This window comes from Entelurus aequoreus, linkage group LG11 (genome assembly GCF_033978785.1).
Source record: "Entelurus aequoreus isolate RoL-2023_Sb linkage group LG11, RoL_Eaeq_v1.1, whole genome shotgun sequence".
Classification (NCBI taxonomy): Eukaryota; Metazoa; Chordata; class Actinopteri; order Syngnathiformes; family Syngnathidae; genus Entelurus; species Entelurus aequoreus.
Genome location: NC_084741.1, coordinates 67,061,103 through 67,080,743, shown reverse-complemented (window position 1 = coordinate 67,080,743; position 19,641 = coordinate 67,061,103). Strand labels below are relative to the sequence as shown.

The window sequence follows — 19,641 nt, the reverse complement described above, 5'->3', positions numbered from 1 at the left end:
ATTAACGAGGTTGAGCAATCAACGTCCTTGTACAAACATAAATATGTAAAATAATATAAGAGACAATACAAATAAATAAATAAAAATTAAATAATGCAAAAAATAAACATATTTATATATATACACACACACACACGCACACACACACACGCATATATATACACAAATATAAAGTGGACTTCTTCAAAGCAACTTAAATTCCTCCAATAAAGATAATAATTTCAGAGCTTTTCTATTTTCACCATCTTCCAAGATTTTATTAATAACTTGAAATCATTAAACCAATGTGAGGATTTCGTACTATTTTAAATTTTTAACATGTCAACGGCATGCTATTTTCAGTAGTTCATCAAGTAACGTAAATTATCCGTCCATAGGCATCTTTATGACAGTTCCTCCAAAAACCGGAAGTCACATCACAATAAAAGCCCAGAGTGAGCGCCAAACCATGTACAGTGTTACAATAGCTTACAGTGCCGTAGATCAACCTCAGAACAACAACAATGAGAGTATATTTTTCAAAATGTGTGATAGCAAAGTCATTATCATATATAAACATAGATTTGATGAAAATATGCACAATACATACAGTTAAATGGCATTTCTGAAGGCAAATATAAATATGAAACATAATTTAGCAATTTGTGCTTATGTAGTATTTTCATTTTAAATGCTATTACAGTGTCCCTTTAATACCTGACTCATAGTTGACCACACAACGTACAATAACTTGGCAGGACCCAGTATAGCACCATGAATTATAGATGAGAGCGACTTTTTGCAAGGATGAGTTGGATTGCTTTGGTGCACTGTTAGACCCCTTTTTGTGTGTCTATGGTTTAAAAAGCTACACAGCTTCAATTGTAAAAGCACAAAAAATATAATTCCTGTTTGAAATGGAGGAGGGGATATACTCCAGAAATGCTGACGGTAGGTTTAGTGACAGTGGCTATTCCTCAGACAGTGCACTGTCACGCAGTGTGCACATCATGCCAAAGAGCCATGCTCGTCGGCATGGCAACCGGCCCTCGCACACGCCCATAGTGACAGTGTCATTTCTCACAAACACTCATAAATTCCCCCAAAGATGACCTTTTCTCTTTCCGCGGTGTGAAATTCACACATTTTGAAGGAGAGAGAAGTGAGCACGAGGGGGGCCATTCCCACTAAGAATGCTGCAGTGTGATTTGGGAGCAGCAGGTTGGCAATCGAACATTGTAAATGAGAATTTGTTCTCATATGGCTTACCTGTATAAAATAAAGGTATATGCACTGGTTCCGATCGATGAGGCGCCTTGTAAATTCAAACATGAAACGTCCCACCATCATATCAATGCCCTTTGTTTCCCGAAATAGCCTCTTCTTAGTCTGCTGCCATATATCACATGGTGCCAAACACTGAGCCAGTCATGCAAAACCCTCCAGGAAGCTGCCCTATACTTTTCTATGACCTTGCTGTAGGTGTTCTATTACTGTTTCACTCGTGATGATCAGTGGGTCACGTCATCTAAGGTGCCCCCTCGCTTTAATTTCCATTGCACTATCTCTATGAGTCCTCTCACTTTTGGTCTGGTCCTGTGCTGCACGCTCACTGGGATGTACCGAAACCATACCAACAATGTTTGTAACAGAGGCCTTCTGTGCGAGTACAAGGTAGGATGCATTTTATATATATATAGGAGAGTTTTCATTAGCAGCAAAGAGCAGTCAAGGTGTCCCACAGGGATCACTATTGGGTCCACTTATATTAGCGTTATGAATGTCATTCATATTGATGAATTTGTCTGGCAAATAATCGTCAAATATTTGCTTTTAAAGATTACAACTAAAGTATAACTCTATTTTAAGTTGGGTCTGTGGTAATTGAGAATATGTGGAATTTTGCATGTGAACGTTTACATCGGTAATAATTTCAAGATGTAATGTGTCCAATTATTGTTTATTGTTTTGCAGGGGAAAAATTGCTAGTCTAATATCCTATACAAATGACAGATTTAAGGACCTACAGCAAAAAAACCTCAAACATCCTCTAAATCAAGGATGCCCAAACTTTTTGCCTCCAAGGGCCAAAGTGTTGTTGGCTACAGGCCAAACACAGCAATTTTCAGCGTGGAACACATACAGCCTAGATCAGGGGTCAGCAACCCAAAATGTTGAAAGAGCCATATTGGACCAAAAATACAAAAAACAAATCTGTCTGGAGCCGCAAAAAATGAAAAGCAGCGTATAAGTCTTATAATAAAGGCAACACATGGCGTAAGTGTCTATCTTAGCTATAATAGCCTACTATCGAAATGGCAATGAGTCGCAGGCTGAAGCAAATCTTCGTTGACAGAAATGTTGAAATTTAATATTTATTCTACACATTTTCCCAACATTAGAAACTATGAGTAAATCAGAGGCTACCCAGAAGGTGAGATAACTCCTGGAAATTACTGGCTTTTTATGGCCAAAGGTATAGATGTGTGTCCAGATTAAAGGAAACGGCAGGTTGTCTTCTTTTGATATATTTATTACAATCTTTGGCAAGCTGATTAATGTTTGCTGTGGTCTGGAACAACATGGCACACAAACAACTATCTGAAATGCAGCCAATATAACATACAGATACTGTGTCATGAGACATGCAAAACTAAATTATATACAAAGAGGATAAAAGTAAAGGATATTAAATTAGCTCAAATATACCTACAAATGACGCACAATGATGCAATATGTACATACAGCTAGCCTAAAAAGCATGTTAGCATTTATTAGCTTGCAGTCATGCACTGACCAAATATGCCTGATTAGCACTCTAAGAAGTCAATAACATCAACAAAGTTCACCTTTGTGCATTCACACACAGTATACAACTTTTGGTGGACAAAATGAGACAAAAAAGGAGTGGAATATTTTACATGTAAACAAACTGTTGCGTCACAGTCCACACTATGGTGGGTACAAGAACCGCCGAAATTAGTAGGACAAAATGATGTTCGCCAAATACTCTCATCAGTGAAGCATACACACAAACATATTAAACAGTGGGCTTTCTAACAATTAGGAATGTTTGTGTCATGTTCGTCCTTAAACAAAAATATACTAAAACAAAAAATATATTTTCCCATTTTCAATCCTGTTTTAAAAATGCTCCAGGGAATCACTAGGGCGGCACTAAAGAGCTGCATGCGGCTCAAAAGCTGCGGGTTGCTGACCCCCGGCCTAGATGTAAATAATAAAGTTAATTTATTTAGTGCAAATACCGTGGATAGATGACATCTATATGTAGCCTTGCCGACATGCCATCATACTTGTGTGACTTCAAAAGAGGTCATTATCAATATTTATTACAATGGGGAAGCCACCTTTTGGCGTGCTGAACCAAACGACTTGGCATGCGGGCAGAGCTTTGGGCACCCTTGCTCCATATGAGGGAAGAAGCCTGGTGCTTTTAGGAATCTACCACAATAATGCCATATGCGACAAGAGAACTGCTGTTTTTAGCCACCTGTGGCAAAAAAACACATGTCAAAGATTCTTTATATGACAGGTGCAATTTTTAGGAAGCTGCCGCAAGAATGTACCCCCAAATTTTGGAATGAACTTTAGTTCTTACTGTGGAAAAAATAAAAATAAAAATGGAAGTTTCACTGAATGTTGTGTTGTATAGTAACCTATACCGTATGGACTAACTTATTCGTAGTAATAATTCAATTAATTGGAAAAAAATATCATTCATTTAATGTCTTTTTCAAACTATGACACCCTTTATTCCAGTAAATAAAATGTGTATTGTTATTGACTACTCTTTATGTTATAGGACAAGCTTGTGCTGGCTATTAAAAGTATCCAGTATGAGGTGGAGGAGTGCAGGGACGCAGAGACCAAGACTTACGTCCAGTCAGTGGAAATAGAGGTACAATGTTCTTGCTGAATTATTCCTACTACACCATTCTAAGTTGTCTCGTGGTGTTCAATAGACCACAACAATAAGCATGTTGTAACATAACCTCACACAACACTTCTCAAAAGTTTGCGTTATTATCATGAAAAAGGCAGAATTGTGGAAAGAGCACTTGTATTGAACGCTCTGGTAGGGTTCTCCAATCAAAGATCCTTGATATGATAGGAGCACTTTGCTGTTTAAAGAATATACTGCAAATAATGCTAGTCAATTATCCTTTAACTCTTCCGTTTCCCCCCATCATTTCCAGAAAGTTACCCTTAATTTCAAATGCAAATGTTGACATGTATTTTTTATGTGATATGAGCGTTTTTCTGTTATTAAAGACCTACAGAAAAAAACCTGGTCAAAGATCCTCTATATAACAGGAGCACTCTGATGTTTGTAGGACCCTGATGCAAAATACTATACTAGCATTATACCTCCGTATAACGCGAGTCAAAGATCATCTATACAGCATGAGCACTCTATTTTTAGGAACCTGATGCAAAAATTAAACGTAGAGACCCTCTAGTTTATTTGACAGAAACACTGCTTTTTTTTAAAGAAACAACGGGTGAGGCACCACCTAAGATCCTCTAATTCAGTGGTCCCCAACCACCGGTCCGTGGACCGATTGGTACCGGGCCGCGGCCGCACAAGAAATAAATAAATAATAAATAAAAAAAATATTTTATTTTATTTAAAAAAAATTTTAAAGATTTTTTTTTTTTTTAAATTTAATCAGCATAAAAAACGCAATATATACATTATATATCAATATAAATTAATACAGTCATCTGTACAACAGGAACACTGCGTTTTTTTTATTAAGAACCTATAGAAGAAACATCTAAGATCCTCTGTATGACAGGAACACTGTTTTCAAGAACCTGCTACAAAAATTATAGTCAAAGATACTCTGTATAACGCTTTAAACAAAGATCATTTATATAGCATGCGCACTCTTCAATTTTTACGGAACCTGCTGCAAAAAAGCTAGGGTCGGGGTGGATTTTTTTTTTTTCTTTTTTTTTTCTTTCATTAAGAAATACAATCATGTGTGCTTACGGACTGTATCCCTGCAGACTGTATTGATCTATATTGATATATAATGTATATATTGTGTTTTTTATGTTGATATAATAAAAAATTTAAAAAAAAAAAAATACATTTTATTTTTTTTTTTTTTTATTTCTTGTGCGACCCGGTGGTTGGGGACCACTGCTCTAGTCTATATGGTGGAAACACTGCTATTTTTAAGAACCTACGGGGAACTAATCTAAGATCCTCTAATTGACAGGAGCACTCTGTTGTTTTAGGAACCTGCTGCTAAAACGCTAGTCAAAGATCACCTCAATAACAGGAACACGCTACTGGTTTTAAAAACCTATGGGGGGTACCTGCATCAAAAATGCTAGCCAAAGATCATCTATATAACGCTAGTCAAATATCATACAGTATATAACAGAAACACTGCTGTTTTCAGAAACCGACAGTATGGGGGAACAAAATCAAAGATTCTCTGAATGACAGGCACACTCTGCTGTTTGTTGAAACCTTCTGGAAAAACACTAGTCAAAGATATGCTGTTTTTTTAAACCTGCTGCAAAAACACTAGTCAAAGATCATCTATATAACAGGAAGACTATTGTTTTTTAAGAACCTATGGGGGGATCTAGGATCCTCTGTATGACAAGAGCACTCTGTTGTTTTTAGCAATTGGATGCACAAACGCTTTTTAAAGATCATGTACATAACTGGAACACGCTGCTATTTTTAGGAATCTACTGCACAAATGCTACAGAGAGGACCTTCAGTTTGTATGACAGAAATACCCTTTAGGAACCTGATGCAAAAATAATACTCAAAGGTCTTCTATCTATATAACAGGAACTCTCTGCTGTTTTTATTATTTTCAAGAACCAAAGGGGGAAATCTAAGATACTCTGTATGACAGGAACACGCTACTGTTTTAAGGAACTTAAAGGGGAAAATAATCTAAGATCTTCTGTATGACAGGAGCACTCTGCTGTTTTTAGGAACCTGCTGCAAAACTGCTGGTCAAAGATCCTCAATAGGTTGTATTCACCTAACGTCATGTTTGGCTCATTAAATATGCTTGTGTGGTTTTAGGCTGTTGGAACTGTACAAATCGCGAAAGGGATAAAAGAGGTAATCACGAAGGGCGAAAGAGTGCAAGATTTTACGAAACGACAAAGCGAAACGACACTCTCGAATATAACACTCTAGTGACGGAGCAGAGTTGAAGAACGCGGTGATCACTTAGTTAAATAATTAGTTTGATATACTTTTAACATTTAGTATTTACCATTTAAGTATTGTCTTGACATTATTTGTATTTAATCTTGATTTGGAGTTCTTAAAACACATTTTTGCTACGAGTCTAAATAAAAGAAAGCAAATGTGAGAAACACTTAAAAGAACTAAGCTTTTACCAAAAGCAACACTCATAAATAAAGCTTTCATCACATGCCGAAAGTTTGGACACACCTTCTCATTCAATGGGTTTTCTTTATTTTCATGACTATTTGTGAAGTCAAGTATATTTATATAGCCCTTTTCTCTAGTGACTCAAAGCACTTTTTACATGGTGAAACCCAATATCTAAATTACATTCAAACCAGTGTGGGTGGCACTGGGAGCAGGTGGGTAAAGTGTCTTGCCTAAGGACACAACGGGAGTGACTAGGATGGCGGAAGCGGGGATCGAACCTGTAACCCTCAAGTTGCTGGCACGGCCACTCTACCAACCGAACTATACCGCCCCTATTTCCATAGCAGATTGTCACTGAAGGCATCAAAACTATGAATGAACACATGTGGAGTTATGTACTTAACAAAAAAAGGTGAAATAACTGAAAACATGCGGTAGAAAATGGACGAATGGATGGATGTTTTATATTCTAGTTTCTTCAAAATAGCCACCCTTTGCTCTGATTACAGCTTTGCACACTCTTGGCATTCTCTCGATGACCTTCAAGAGGCAGTCACATGAAAGGGTTTTCACTTCACAGGTGTCATAGTTTTGATGCCTTCAGTGACAATCTACAATGTAAATAGTCATGAAAATAAAGAAAACGCATTGAAATGAGAAGGTGTGTCCAAACTTTTGGCCGTACTGTACACAACTTTGAGATCTATAGTTAGTTTTTGATAAAGACGGGGAAAGCCATGCGTACTCGTAACAACGAGTGCAACAACAACAAGGCAGAATGGCCGTTACTTACCATGGCCATGCAGTTACAGTGAGCTGTGATCACTTCTCCGTCTTCTTTCAGGTCTTCATTCAAAATAGTGAATCAAGTTTTGTTTACAAGGGTGAAAAAAATAAAATGCAACCTTACCTAAGCAAAAACGATGCAAGATCTATCCGTGAGAGTCTTGAATACCAATTCACTTGAACAAGCCACACACAAAGAAGTTGTAGACCTGCGTGCTTTTCCAAGTTTTCCTCTGTTTTGCCTTGTAAAATGGCGTCTGGAGCACACGATAATTTGACATGTCTGGGAACGCGGCCGACAGATGATCCTTGAGATCACTCGATAAAACTTTTTTGATAACGTATAAGCATCAATTGCATAGTTTGCTTTTTTGCTCGTTGTTATGTCCTCTGTTTCACCTATATGCTTATTTAGGTGTCTTAATTTAATAATAATCAGGCAACACGTTTCAACTCAATGCCTCGGATCGCTCCCGTTTATTAACAACTTCGAGAGTTCCAACTCTCCCCCGCTCTCGTGACGTCACACACTGAACACAGACTACGGTGGCTCGGACATGAGCAAAGAAGATGTATTTACATGACACAATGAAGTGTATTTCTGGTCTTGTCATCCTCGTCCGGACAGAAGGATGACACAGCAGTGCGTCTGAATCAAAAGAGACGTCGGAGATGCTTTACTGAACCAAAAGTTGCTTCACTACAAGCGAGCGTCATTACACAGGGCTGCAGTTTCTGGGAGGAGGTCAGGCCAAATAAGAAAGGACTCCTTCACTGGAGAAGCCAAACCACCAGTTTTATATTCCTACTGTCAGAAATATTGTATTTAAATTATCAAAAAACTTTCCATTGTGAGTTTCCATTGAACAGACAAGAAGCTGTCTTTGTGGCACCAAGCCAAACGCTCGGAAGATTCCGCTGTGTACGATGGAATCAGACGTGAGGGGTCATCCATTGTCCTCCAAAACTTGCCAAAGCTGAATCCACGACAAGCCCAAGCCCGAGGGATCTTCTTCTTTTGTCTTCTAATGTGACCGAAAACAAGGACAGTTTACATACTACCCATTCCTGTTGAGACAGGTGTTGTTGCGTAAACATTGAACATCTAAATAAAAGAGAGGACGAAAACCTTGTTCGTCAGAGCGTGGTGCAGGACTGTACAGAAAGTACAGTGGCCATGTCTCTCCTCAATGTTGAGTCCAAATTTAATTATGTCTCTGTTTGATTCCTTGTCTCTTGTCTGTTTAATAGATGTCATCAGTGTTTGAACCTAACATCTAACTCTTGTCTGTGTGTGTGCGCTGGGTCAGGAGAGCACATCCTGACCATAAAAGGAGATGTCCGTGTGTAAGTGTCTGGAAAACAACTGCTTTGAGTCATAACTTAAATGTTGGCGTTGAGCTAGACAGGTAGTCTCCTCTCAAGGATATGGTTATCACTTTTGTCCCAATTAGGGCCTCTTTCTCACGAGAAGTGATCCAATCCACCTGCGAATATCAAACTAAGGGGCCTTATCTATTTATGTGCTCAAACTGAAAAACCACTATTTAATTACACTTGGTGGTTTGCTTTCTTGAAGGTGAATATAAGCAATCACCATATGTAGAACATAAAATGAGTTAATTTCACTTCACTCGTATGTGCTTTTAATGGTAAGATAGGCCGCTTGCATACTCAGATAGTTGGCACACTGTTGGCTGCACAGTAGCCATGTTTGTTTGGTGGACCACCACTCTGTTCACCGGAAGTAAACATCCCAGAAAAAGTCACGTGACTGAATACAACATGTACGACAGGAGACCTCTGCTGTTTTTAGGAACCTGCAAAAACTGCCTTGTGTGCTTCAGCATCAATTTTCCGCATTATCCACATTTCAGAGCCAGTTCGACGGCCTTGAACGAGAAATCCGAGCTGAGTTCGGGAACCTCCATCGTTTCCTGATGGAGGCGGAGTGCAGGGACCTGGAGCGACTGAAGAGGCAGAGAGGGAAACTGCTGAAGCAGCTGAAGGATAGAGAGAAGAAGATCTCAGCGCAGAGGAAGGACTTGGAGAAGGCCATCATGGTGCTCAACAACAAACTGGCTGAGGATGAGGGTCCCAAGATGCTGAAAGTGAGAAAAAACTATTATAAAACATTTCCATTTATAAATGTTTTTTTTCTGTGTTTCCCTGCAGGACATCCAGGATCTTCTCAAAAGGCTCGAGTCACCCACCGTTTTATCTTGTGTGATGCATGCTCGACATCCATCATCTTCACTGTGGAAAGACAATTTAATCAACTATCATCTGTCGTTTTGTCCAAACAAACAGGTCTCAGGTCAGATTTGTCCCTCCAACAGAGGTGGACATCGAGGTGCATTCAGGACACATCGTGGGGCCGATACAGTACAGAATATGGAAGCACATGCAAAGCTGCCTCTACCCAAGTATGGTTATACATGACATATTTACAATACTGTATACACAATATATACAACATTGTTTTACAACATATACAACCCAATGCATTCTCAGGACAATTTAGTTAAAAATTATACCAAACATTGTACAATTTGGCAAATCAGCTTCCAGCTTCCAAAGCTCTTTTGTCTTTTTGAAGATATCTAACTAGCGTTTTTGCTGTAGGTACTTAAAAACTGAAGAGCGCTCCTGTTATATTGAGGATCTTGGACTTGCATTTTTGCGGTATCCCCCTAAAAACCTCTGTAGTGCCCCTGTCAAATAAAGGATCTTTGACTAGTGTTTTTGCAGTAGATCTTCAAAACCACTACAGCACTCATGTCAAAAAGAGGATCTTTGAATGGTATTTTTGCAGTAGGTCCTTAAAACCACTAGAACACTCCTATCGAAGGGGATCTTTGACTGGCGTTTTTCTAGCAGGTCATTAAAGACAGCAGAGTGCTTCAGCCAAGTAAAGGATCTTTGACTCGCCTTTTTCGTAGTAGGTCTTTAAAACCACTAGAGCACTCATGTGAAATAGAGGATCTGTCATTGGTATTTTTTGCAGTAGGTCATTAAAAACAGCAGAGCCTTCCTGTTATTTAAATGATCTTTGACTTAAATTTTTGCTGTAGGTACCTAAAAATTGAAAAACGCTCATTTTATATTGAGGATCTTGGACTGGTGTTTTTGCGGTCCCCCCTTAAAACCACAATAGAACCCCTGACAAAAAAGGCTCTTTGACTGGTATTTTTGCAGTAGGTCCTTAAAACCACTACAGCACTCCAGTCAAATAGAGGATCTTTGAATGGTATTTTTTGCAGTAGGTCCTTAAAACCACTAGAACACTCCAATCAAAGAGAATCTTTGACTGGCGTTTTCCTAGCAGGTCATTAAAGACAGCAGAGTGCTTTAGTCAAGTAAAGGATTAAGGATCTTTGACTCACCTTTTTCGTAGTAGGTCTTTAAAACCACTAGAGCATTCATGTCAACTAGAGGATCTTTCATTGGTATTTTTTGCAGTCGGTCATTAAAAACAGCAGAGCCATCCTGTTATATAAATGGTATTTGACTTAAGTTTTTTGCCGTAGGTACTTAAAAATTGAAGAAGGCTCATGTTATATTGAGGATCTTGGACTCGTGTTTTTGCGGCCTCCCCCTAAAACCACTATAGTGCCCCTGTCAAAAAAAGTCTCTTTGACTGGCATTTTTGTAGCAGGTCATTAAAAACAGCAGAGTGCTTTAGTCAAGTAAAGGATACAGGATCATGTCAATTAAAGGATCTTTGACTGGATCTTTTGTCCAGGGGGTACTAAAAAACAGAAGAGCACTTGTGTGATCTTTGACTCGTGGTTTTGAAGTAGATCATTAAAACCCCCAGAACCCTTTGTCAAATAGAGGATCTATGACAAATATCCAGAAGATCTATAAAAACAGCAGAGCCCTCCTGTCATATAGAAGATCGTTGACTAGTGTTTTGCTGTAGATTATTAAAAACAGCAGAGCCCTCCTGTTAGAGGATCTTTGACCAAAGTTTTTGCGGTCGGTTCTGAAAAAAAAAATTAACAGAGCGCTCATGTCATATAAAATATCTTTGACTTGCCTTTTTGCTGCAGATCATTAAAAACAGCAAAACAGCAGAGCCCTCCAGTCAAATAGAACATCATTGACTTGCGTTTTTGTTGTTAGTCCTTATAGACAACAGAGCGTTCCTGTCATTTAGAAAATCTTTGACTAGTGTTTTTTTGTGTATTAAAACAGCAGGTGCCTTATGTTTTTGCGGTCAGTCCTTAAAAACAGCAGGTTACTCCTGTTGTATAAAAGATCTTTCACGAACATTTTAGCTGTAGCTCCTTAAAAACAGCACAGTGTCATATAAAAGATCTTTGACTAACATTTTTGCTGTAGATCAGGGGTGTCAAACGTAAGGCCCGCGGGCCGAACAGGTTTTATCCGGCCCGCGGGAGGAGTTTGCTAAGTTTAAAAATGAGCCGAAATTTTTGAATGAAAGAAACTGCTGTCCTAAATGTGTCCACTAGATGTCGCAATAGCAATTCTTTGTATCTTTGTAGATTATGCTACATATGTAAAAAAAACAAAAAAACAACCGCATGATGTTAGTCTACCAGTCAAGGAGAATGAGCAAACCCCGATCTAAAATGAGTTTGATACCCCTGCTGTAGATCCTTAAAAACAACAGCTTGCTCTTGTCGTACAGAGGATCTTTAGAAGTCTTTTAGGCCTGATGTACAATCAACCCCACATAAACACAGATGTTGCCTGTATTTGCTTACAGATATTACATCTGTGACTTTTGACCCAGAGACGGCCCACCCTCTACTATCTGTGTCGCCGTCATGCAGCTCCGTTTGTTTCGACGAGGCAAAAGACACAAAGGCTTGCCAGCCCAACCCCAAACGCTTCCACTACTACTACTCCTTGCAGGGCCGTGAGGGCTTCATCACGGGGCGTCACTACTGGGAGGTGGCGGTGGGCTACAAAACAGCATGGAAGCTGGGCGTGGCCCGAGAGGACGTTCCAAGAGGGGAGATGTTGGCCACGGGCACCTCCAGTGGCCTTTGGACTTTGGCCATGAAGGATGGAGCTGTCTTGGCTTGCGTTGACCCTAAACCTGTCAGAATCAACGTCTCGGTCCGCCTTGCTCGCATTGGAGTGTTTTTAGACTGTGAAAAGGAAGAGGTGTCTTTCTATAACGCAGAGACCATGGCACATGTCTTCACCTTTCTGACAGGAACAATTCTGGCCCCACTCTTCCCCTTCTTCAACCCCTGTGACGCCGACAATGGAAGGAACACAGCACCAATCAGCATCTTTAGCCCCTCGCTATGACAAGAGACTGCGTTTTTATACACTCATTTTTTCTGTGTCGCCGTTCCGTTCAAACAGTACCGACAACATTTCTGGATGAAAACGACCCGGCATAATCAATTCCCTGTTGTGTTGAAAGCAATGTTTGCTGTCCTATAAGTACCTGGAAAATTCTGTGTAATAATCACAATGTAGTGGACACTAGGGGAATGCCTCACACCCAGTAAGCCTGTAGGTTGGTATACAGGTGGCAGTCTTAGCAGTTGAGGAATACAGTCCAGCTTGAAAGCAGTTACTGCATTTTTCTTCCAGCTTCCATACTGGATCACGACAAGATCGCCAATGTTACACCCTCAGAAGAGCCTAAGTCACCAGCAAGATTGAATGCATCCTTTCTGCCCAGCCCTTCAAATTTTTACACAGATCCTGTAAAATGCATCAAAGCTTAAACAGCGTTTATTTACAGTATAGATAGTATACATATTCTATTAATAAGGCCATAACAGTGTGCTTTTCCGCACATCAGCAATCGGATGTAATTAGTTTACAGGTGTCAAACTCAGGAGTTGAGGAATACAGTCCAGCTTGAAAGCAGTTACTGCATTTTTCTTCCAGCTTCCACACTGGATCACGACAACATCGCCAATGTTACACCCTCAGAAGAGCCTAAGTCACCAGCAAGATTGAATGCATCCTTTTTGCTCAGCCCTTCCATTTTTACACAGATCCTGTAAAATGCATCAAAGCCCAAACAGCGTTTATTTACAGTATAGATAGTAGCCTATACATATTCTATTAATAAGGCCACAACAGTGTGCATTTCCGCACATCAGCAATCAGATGTAATTAGTTTACAGATGTCAAAGTCAGAGACCATGGGTCATTTCATTTTACATTATTTTAGAGATCTGCTATATCATTTTCTGTGGCCCGCCACATTATTGTATGGTCCCTCCACTTCATTTTATGTAACCCGACACATTATATTATGTGGTCTGCCATATTATTTTAAAGGCTCGCCATGTCGTTTTTCGTGGCCCGCCACATTATTTTATGTTGGTTCACATTATTTATTGGGGCCGAAATGTCATATTATTTGGTCCGCCACATTATTTTATGTTGGGCCACCTTATATTTTGTGTTGGGCCACATTATTTAATGGGGCCACATCATTTTACATGGCCCGCCATATCATTTTACGTGGACCGCTACATTATTTTATGTTGGGCCACATTATTTAATGGGGTCCCCTATGTCATATCATGTGGTCAGCCACCTAATTTTATGGGTCCATTGTGTCATTTTATGTGGCCTGCAACATTATTTTATGGGCCCGCTGTATAATGTTTTTGTGGCTTGCCATGTAATTTTATTTTGGCCTGCCACAATATTTTATGTGGCCAGTGATGTCATTTTATGAAGTCCGCTAGATCATTTTATGTAGCTCGTCAGATTATTTTATGTCTAGCGATACATTATTTTACGTGGCCCGCCATTTCATTTTACGTGGCCAGCCACATTATTAAATTGGCCCGCTAATCAATTTTATGTGGTCCGCCACATTATTTTATGTAGCCTGTCAGATGATTTCATGTAGAGCAATACATTATTTTATGTGGCCCGCCACATTATTTTATGTGGCTCGTCCTGTGATTTGTGTGTGCTGCAAAAGGCCGTATGCAATAAAGCACTTTCTGGCTAAATGTATTTGTTTTTTTAATGTTGACAGAAAAATATACTGCATGCAATTCTTATGTTCTACGCTTCAATATTATCTGATCATGCTGTTCTAAGCAATTTTTTTTCGGTCAAGAAAAATGGATACTTAAATATCTGCTTGAGACCTGGACTCACTATTTCAAAGCAAGTTATGCATCGATCAATTAAGGAATATAATAATTTTTAAAAAGTTACCAATGCAGATTGTGTAACGAGGCTATTACACATTTATATTCATAAATATTCACTGTGGCCCTCTGAGGGTTGCCATAATTGCGATGTGGCCCTCAATAAAAACAAGTTTGACACCACTGAATTAGATCATATCAGCACGAGACAACACCAGTTGCATTCAACACACAATTCAAGACCCCTTTCAGACACCCTGCACTATGCTATGCACTTTTTGGTGATCATGTAAGCTTGGACGGAACCAATAAACACAAGGCTTGCGTGCTTTCAAAATAATAATAATACAACTCAAGTATCATTTGGATTTATAGTAAGGATGGTTTCAGGGAAAGGACCCGATGCCTAATTTGGGTTTTGAGCTGAAAAAAAACACTCCACAGATCACTTTCTGAGGTCTTTGCAATCTGTTTCCAACCTGTATTCCAGGTAGGAGGTTCAATAAACTCAGAGTAAACCTTCATCCATCCATTCATCCATTTCCCGCTGCTTATCTGAGGGCACGGGGGCAGCAGACTAAGCAGAGATGCCTGACTTCCCTGTCCTCGGCCACCTCCTCTAGTTCTACAGGGGGATACCGAGGTGTTACAAGAAAATAACTGCTACAGTCACTCTCTAAGTTTGAATGAAGCAGTTTATTGATTTAACATATCGCTTTTTCTTGATAGCATACTGGTAAAAAAAAAAAAAGAAGAAAAAAAAGTGATAGGAAATAACATTTTATTTTAATACAGGTGCAATCCCACAGGTAAAAACATCCAACATGGAGGCAGCTGAAAATAATTATTTTTTTGAATTATATTTGACATGTAAAATCAATGCACATGCGAGGTAGATTTCATCTAGTGGTTATAAACTGTATGTTTTTCTAACCCAGCACTTTCTGTTAAAACAATTTGCTTATCATAAAAATTATGTACTAAAATTGGACAAATAATTTTTTGAAATAGGAAAAATTATTTGCCATTCCAGCTCTCAATGGCAGATTATTTTAGTAATATTCATATAGTCGTTATATTTACGATAATAAAATACCAAAACATGTTTATTTATGACTGAAACAGATTAAATATCTGAAATCAAGGTAAACAAAATATTGGATTTTTTTTAATTTTGCTAACAAGATAGTTTTTTCCTACCAGTTCACTTTACTTTAATAATATTTGAAGTAATATCCTTCTGAGTAGCAATGTCCTCCCCAGTGAACATTGTTGCATTAGTTTTGACGACGCAGCTGTTTTCACCAGTTTATAGCACATAAATTAGTTGTATTTACAGCAATGAAAAAAAACCAAATCATGTACATTAATTTTCGTCTAATGTTTTATAATCCAAACAAATCCAATTAACATTAGACATTTAAAATCAGGAATTCTCATATGATAGTATATCCAGTGGCGGGCTGTGCGTTTCCCACTTAGGCCTTCAGTGATGTCCGACTTCAATGATTACCTCTCAAAATACCATAATTGAAGTCACCACATGACCATTGCTGGAGAAATACTATACAGGAACACATTTACGCCCTACTGGCCATTGAAACACATCAACAGTGTACAAAACGGGTTATTTTCTGGTGCATTTAAAAATCAATTAACCCGCATCAGCAATTTAAACATATCTTATGTGGTACTGTCAAAAATTTAAATTACAAAAATTATATTAAAAGTGAAAAAATAAAATATTTGAACTCACAATTTGTAGCACCCATTCGACGCCGCATAAGCCGGTGGTACCCCTCGTAGTCGGCTGATTCGAGTGGAAATGGCGAGCATTTCATCGCCAGAACAGCTGAGCTAGCTTCCCGGGTTGGCCGACATCGTCTCACAAGACGTAGTTTCTCTTTAAATATTCTTCTTAAAAATGGCCTTGCAAATATATATCTGCCACTTTATCAATGTTTTGTTCTCCTTCTCTGCTATCCCGCAACACTTCCTGCTTCCTGTTGAATGGAAACTTGTGATTGGATACTCACTTTGGAATAACAAGTGAGTATCCAATCACAGTCTCGTTAACATCAGGCTACCTAGATAGGCTACTGTCAAACAACTTGTGATCTGATTGGCTATCACAACTGTCTATCAACTCTATGTGTTTTCAAATGAATCCGCTAACGGTCCCGGTTAGTATCCAATCACAGGACGCGTAAATGTCACGATCAACGTGAGGCCATCTAGAAGGCCTTACGGACAACATCTCTTGATCTGATTGGCTATCGCAACTGTCTATCAACTCTATGTCCCCTTTCACTTACAGTGCACAGACGCCCGCATTATTGATTCTGAAGGCCCCGGGCAGATTTTGTACAGCATGGCAACATAAGCTACCTGAATTCTGATTGGATACAAACTCTAACCTAAAAACAACAGCACTGGAAGGAGCATAATATGACTTGAAGAGAATATGAATACTTTTAGATATTTAGGGAAAGTAAATTCAAATACATTTAAACGGCACACCACTGAGTATATCTTACTAACCACGACCTCTTCCAACGTAAATCTTAATTCATTCATTCAGTTTTAACTTCTACTGGTTAGATATTAATAAACACATCATGCTTTGTGTTTATCAGGAGGGAGGAGACATGAAAAGAACTCAAGAAAACATGTCAGCAAGCAATTTAAAGTCAGAGAGTAAATTTCGACTCTGCGTTTGACTTACCTCTCTTTTTTGGAATGGAAAACTGAATCCCCCTCGTCTCAGACTTTACATAATCAGTTTTTTCACGTAACCTGCTTTCTGCAATACCCCCTGTAGTTTTTCTATCAACCTGCCGGAAGACAGTAAACAAACACAGAAGCTAGGGAAGGCTTGGGAACAGATGTTTGAAGGGCTGGGAACCTCTGCCAGGAAAATGCCAGGGTCAAGGTTATTGAATCTCAGAACATGGCGCTCGTATGACAAGCCGACGTTGATTGACATCTTGGACTGAGAGTGATAATAAAGACTGCACAAACGTCAGAGTCGCCCGTTTATTCTTGGTGCTCTCTTAAGCCATGAAATATTCAAGATATAAATATTCTTTTTAGTTTTTACAAAGTGGACATAGCAGCAGTCGCACAGCACGCAGAGACAGACACACACATATACAGTGTATTTATTGGCTTTGACAACAGTGGATGTGTGGTGTTGGTGGAATAAAAAGTGGATTTTAGTTTAAACAAAATGGCAGCAACTGCTGTGTCTCCCGTAAGGGGAATGTCAAAGGGCTTTAGCATCCTAAGAAATGTAATGACAAGAATATTCTTAAAGAACTGCTACTTTTAAATTCTGCTACATCATGGGTGTCCAAACTTCTCCCATAATAATTATTGAAGCATGGCCAATTTGATACATTTTACATTATTAAAGATAATAAATCCAATACAAGATACTGTAAGTCAATCAATATATGCTAAATTAGATGTCAAACCTAACTGCTAACTTTTTTTTGCCAACTTGACAGCCGAAGGCCTCAAACTAATATGATTTGGCACTTGACACATGCTAACTTATAACGTCCTCATTTTAGCATGCTTATATGCTAACATGAATGTGCTAACTTTTTTAGCCTCAGACTCATATACCGTATTTTTCGGAGTATAAGTCGCTCCGGAGTATAAGTAGCACCGGCCGAAAATGCATAATAAAGAAGGAAAAAAACATATATAAGTCGCACTGGAGTATAAGTCGCATTTTTTGGGGAAATGTATTTGATAAAACCCAACACCAAGAATAGACATTTGAAAGGCAATTTAAAATAAATAAAGAACAGTGAACAGCAGGCTGAATAAGTGTACGTTATATGACGCAAAAATAACCAACTGAGAACGTGCCTGGTATGTTAACGTAACATATTATGGTAAGAGTCATTCAAATAACTATAACATATAGAACATGCTATACGTTTACCAAACAATCTGTCACTCCTAATCGCTAAATCCCATGAAATCTTATACGTCTAGTCTCTTACGTGAATGAGCTAAATAATATTATTTGGTATTTTACGGTAATGTGTTAATAATTTCACACATAAGTCGCTCCTGAGTATAAGTCGCAACCCCGGCCAAACTATGAAAAAAACTGCGACTTATAGTCCGAAAAATACGGTAAATTGGTACATGACACATGCGAACTGTTAGCATGCAAACGTTAGCATTCTAACATTTACATGCTAACTTTTTTTTAGCCAATGCTGCAGCCGAACACCTCAGAGGCACATAACGTGGTACTTGATACATGGTAATTGTTGGCATGCTAACAATTAACATGTTAACTTTTTGGGCTAATTTAACATGTGTTTCGTAGCGAATTGACTTGGTTCTTGGCGCATTGTAACTGTTTTAGCATGCCAACTTTAGCATTTAAATGCGGCTTACACATTTCAGCGGCTTGCGCATTTAAGCATTCGCACGCAATTTCTCCCAAAATTGCATATTCTAGTTTTTTTGTGTCGTGTTATTTTGTCATTAGAATGTGTCACGGGGCAATAAAAAAACACACTGTGGCACAAATTGCCGCCAGGCCGCACTTTGGACACCATTATGCTACATGCTACAAGTTTTAACAGTATTGTGAGTCTCGACAGCATGTTTGCTTGTTTGTTCCACTTTTGATGACAGCCTTGTAAAAAAATAAAACATTTAAATAAATTTAAAAAAAATATTTCCCAAGGTTTCGCTACACATCTTGTCAAGTATCCGCTATCAGCTATAGACATAGAAGCTGTGAATTTGATAATTTTGTTTTTCTTCAGCAAATACGCAAACCTGCCATAATGTGTTGCTGTTAAAATGCAAGTGCAATGTTAGCACTGTAGCTAACATAGCTATGCTATAAGGCAGTGGTTCTTAACCTGGGTTCGATCGAACCCTAGGGGTTCAGTGAGTTGGGCTCAAGGGTTCGGCGGAGGTCAAGACACACCCGACTCATCGTGTAAATAAAAACTTCTCCCTATCGGCGTATTACGGATACGGCAACAGCAGAAGTCAGACTGATTTGCAGGTGTGTAATTTGTTGTGAGCTTTGTGTTGGTTTTGTTCTTTGAACAAGGTGATGTTCATGCACGGTTCATTCTGTGCACCAGCAATAAAACATGGTAACACTTTAGTATGGGGAACATATTCACCATTAATTAGTTGCTTATTAACATGCAAATTAGTAACATATTGGCTCTTAACTAGTCATTATTAAGTACTTATTAATGCCTTATTCGGCATGGCCTTATTATAACCCTAACCCTCTAACCCTAACACTAACCAAATAACTCTAAATTAAGTCTTTGTTTCTTAGAATATGTTCCCCTAATGTCCAAA

At 38.7% G+C, this 19,641-nt stretch overlaps 1 protein-coding gene across 1 annotated transcript; it reads left to right on the top strand.

Moving 5' to 3' along the window:
* Positions 1–1,412: 1,412 nt before the first annotated feature.
* On the top strand, positions 1,413–13,707 carry si:ch73-54f23.4 (zinc-binding protein A33). The gene is made up of 6 exons (XM_062064352.1): positions 1,413–1,653; positions 3,803–3,898; positions 9,046–9,279; positions 9,344–9,366; positions 9,479–9,594; positions 11,904–13,707. The coding sequence occupies exons 1-6, from the start codon at positions 1,549–1,551 to the stop codon at positions 12,455–12,457; spliced, it is 1,128 nt and encodes a 375-aa protein (XP_061920336.1). The 5' UTR covers positions 1,413–1,548; the 3' UTR covers positions 12,458–13,707.
* The last annotated feature ends 5,934 nt before the right edge of the window (positions 13,708–19,641 follow it).

What these genes read in the sequence shown, in the direction of transcription:
- si:ch73-54f23.4 (XM_062064352.1), top strand. Translation starts at nt 1,549, where the DNA reads ATGAGTCCTCTCACTTTTGGTCTGGTCCTGTGCTGCACGCTCACTGGG. An exon ending in GCCTTCTGTGCGAGTACAAG is followed by an intron (nt 1,654 to 3,802) that starts GTAGGATGCATT and finishes TTTATGTTATAG; the next exon opens with GACAAGCTTGTGCTGGCTAT. An exon ending in AGGGTCCCAAGATGCTGAAA is followed by an intron (nt 9,280 to 9,343) that starts GTGAGAAAAAAC and finishes GTTTCCCTGCAG; the next exon opens with GACATCCAGGATCTTCTCAA.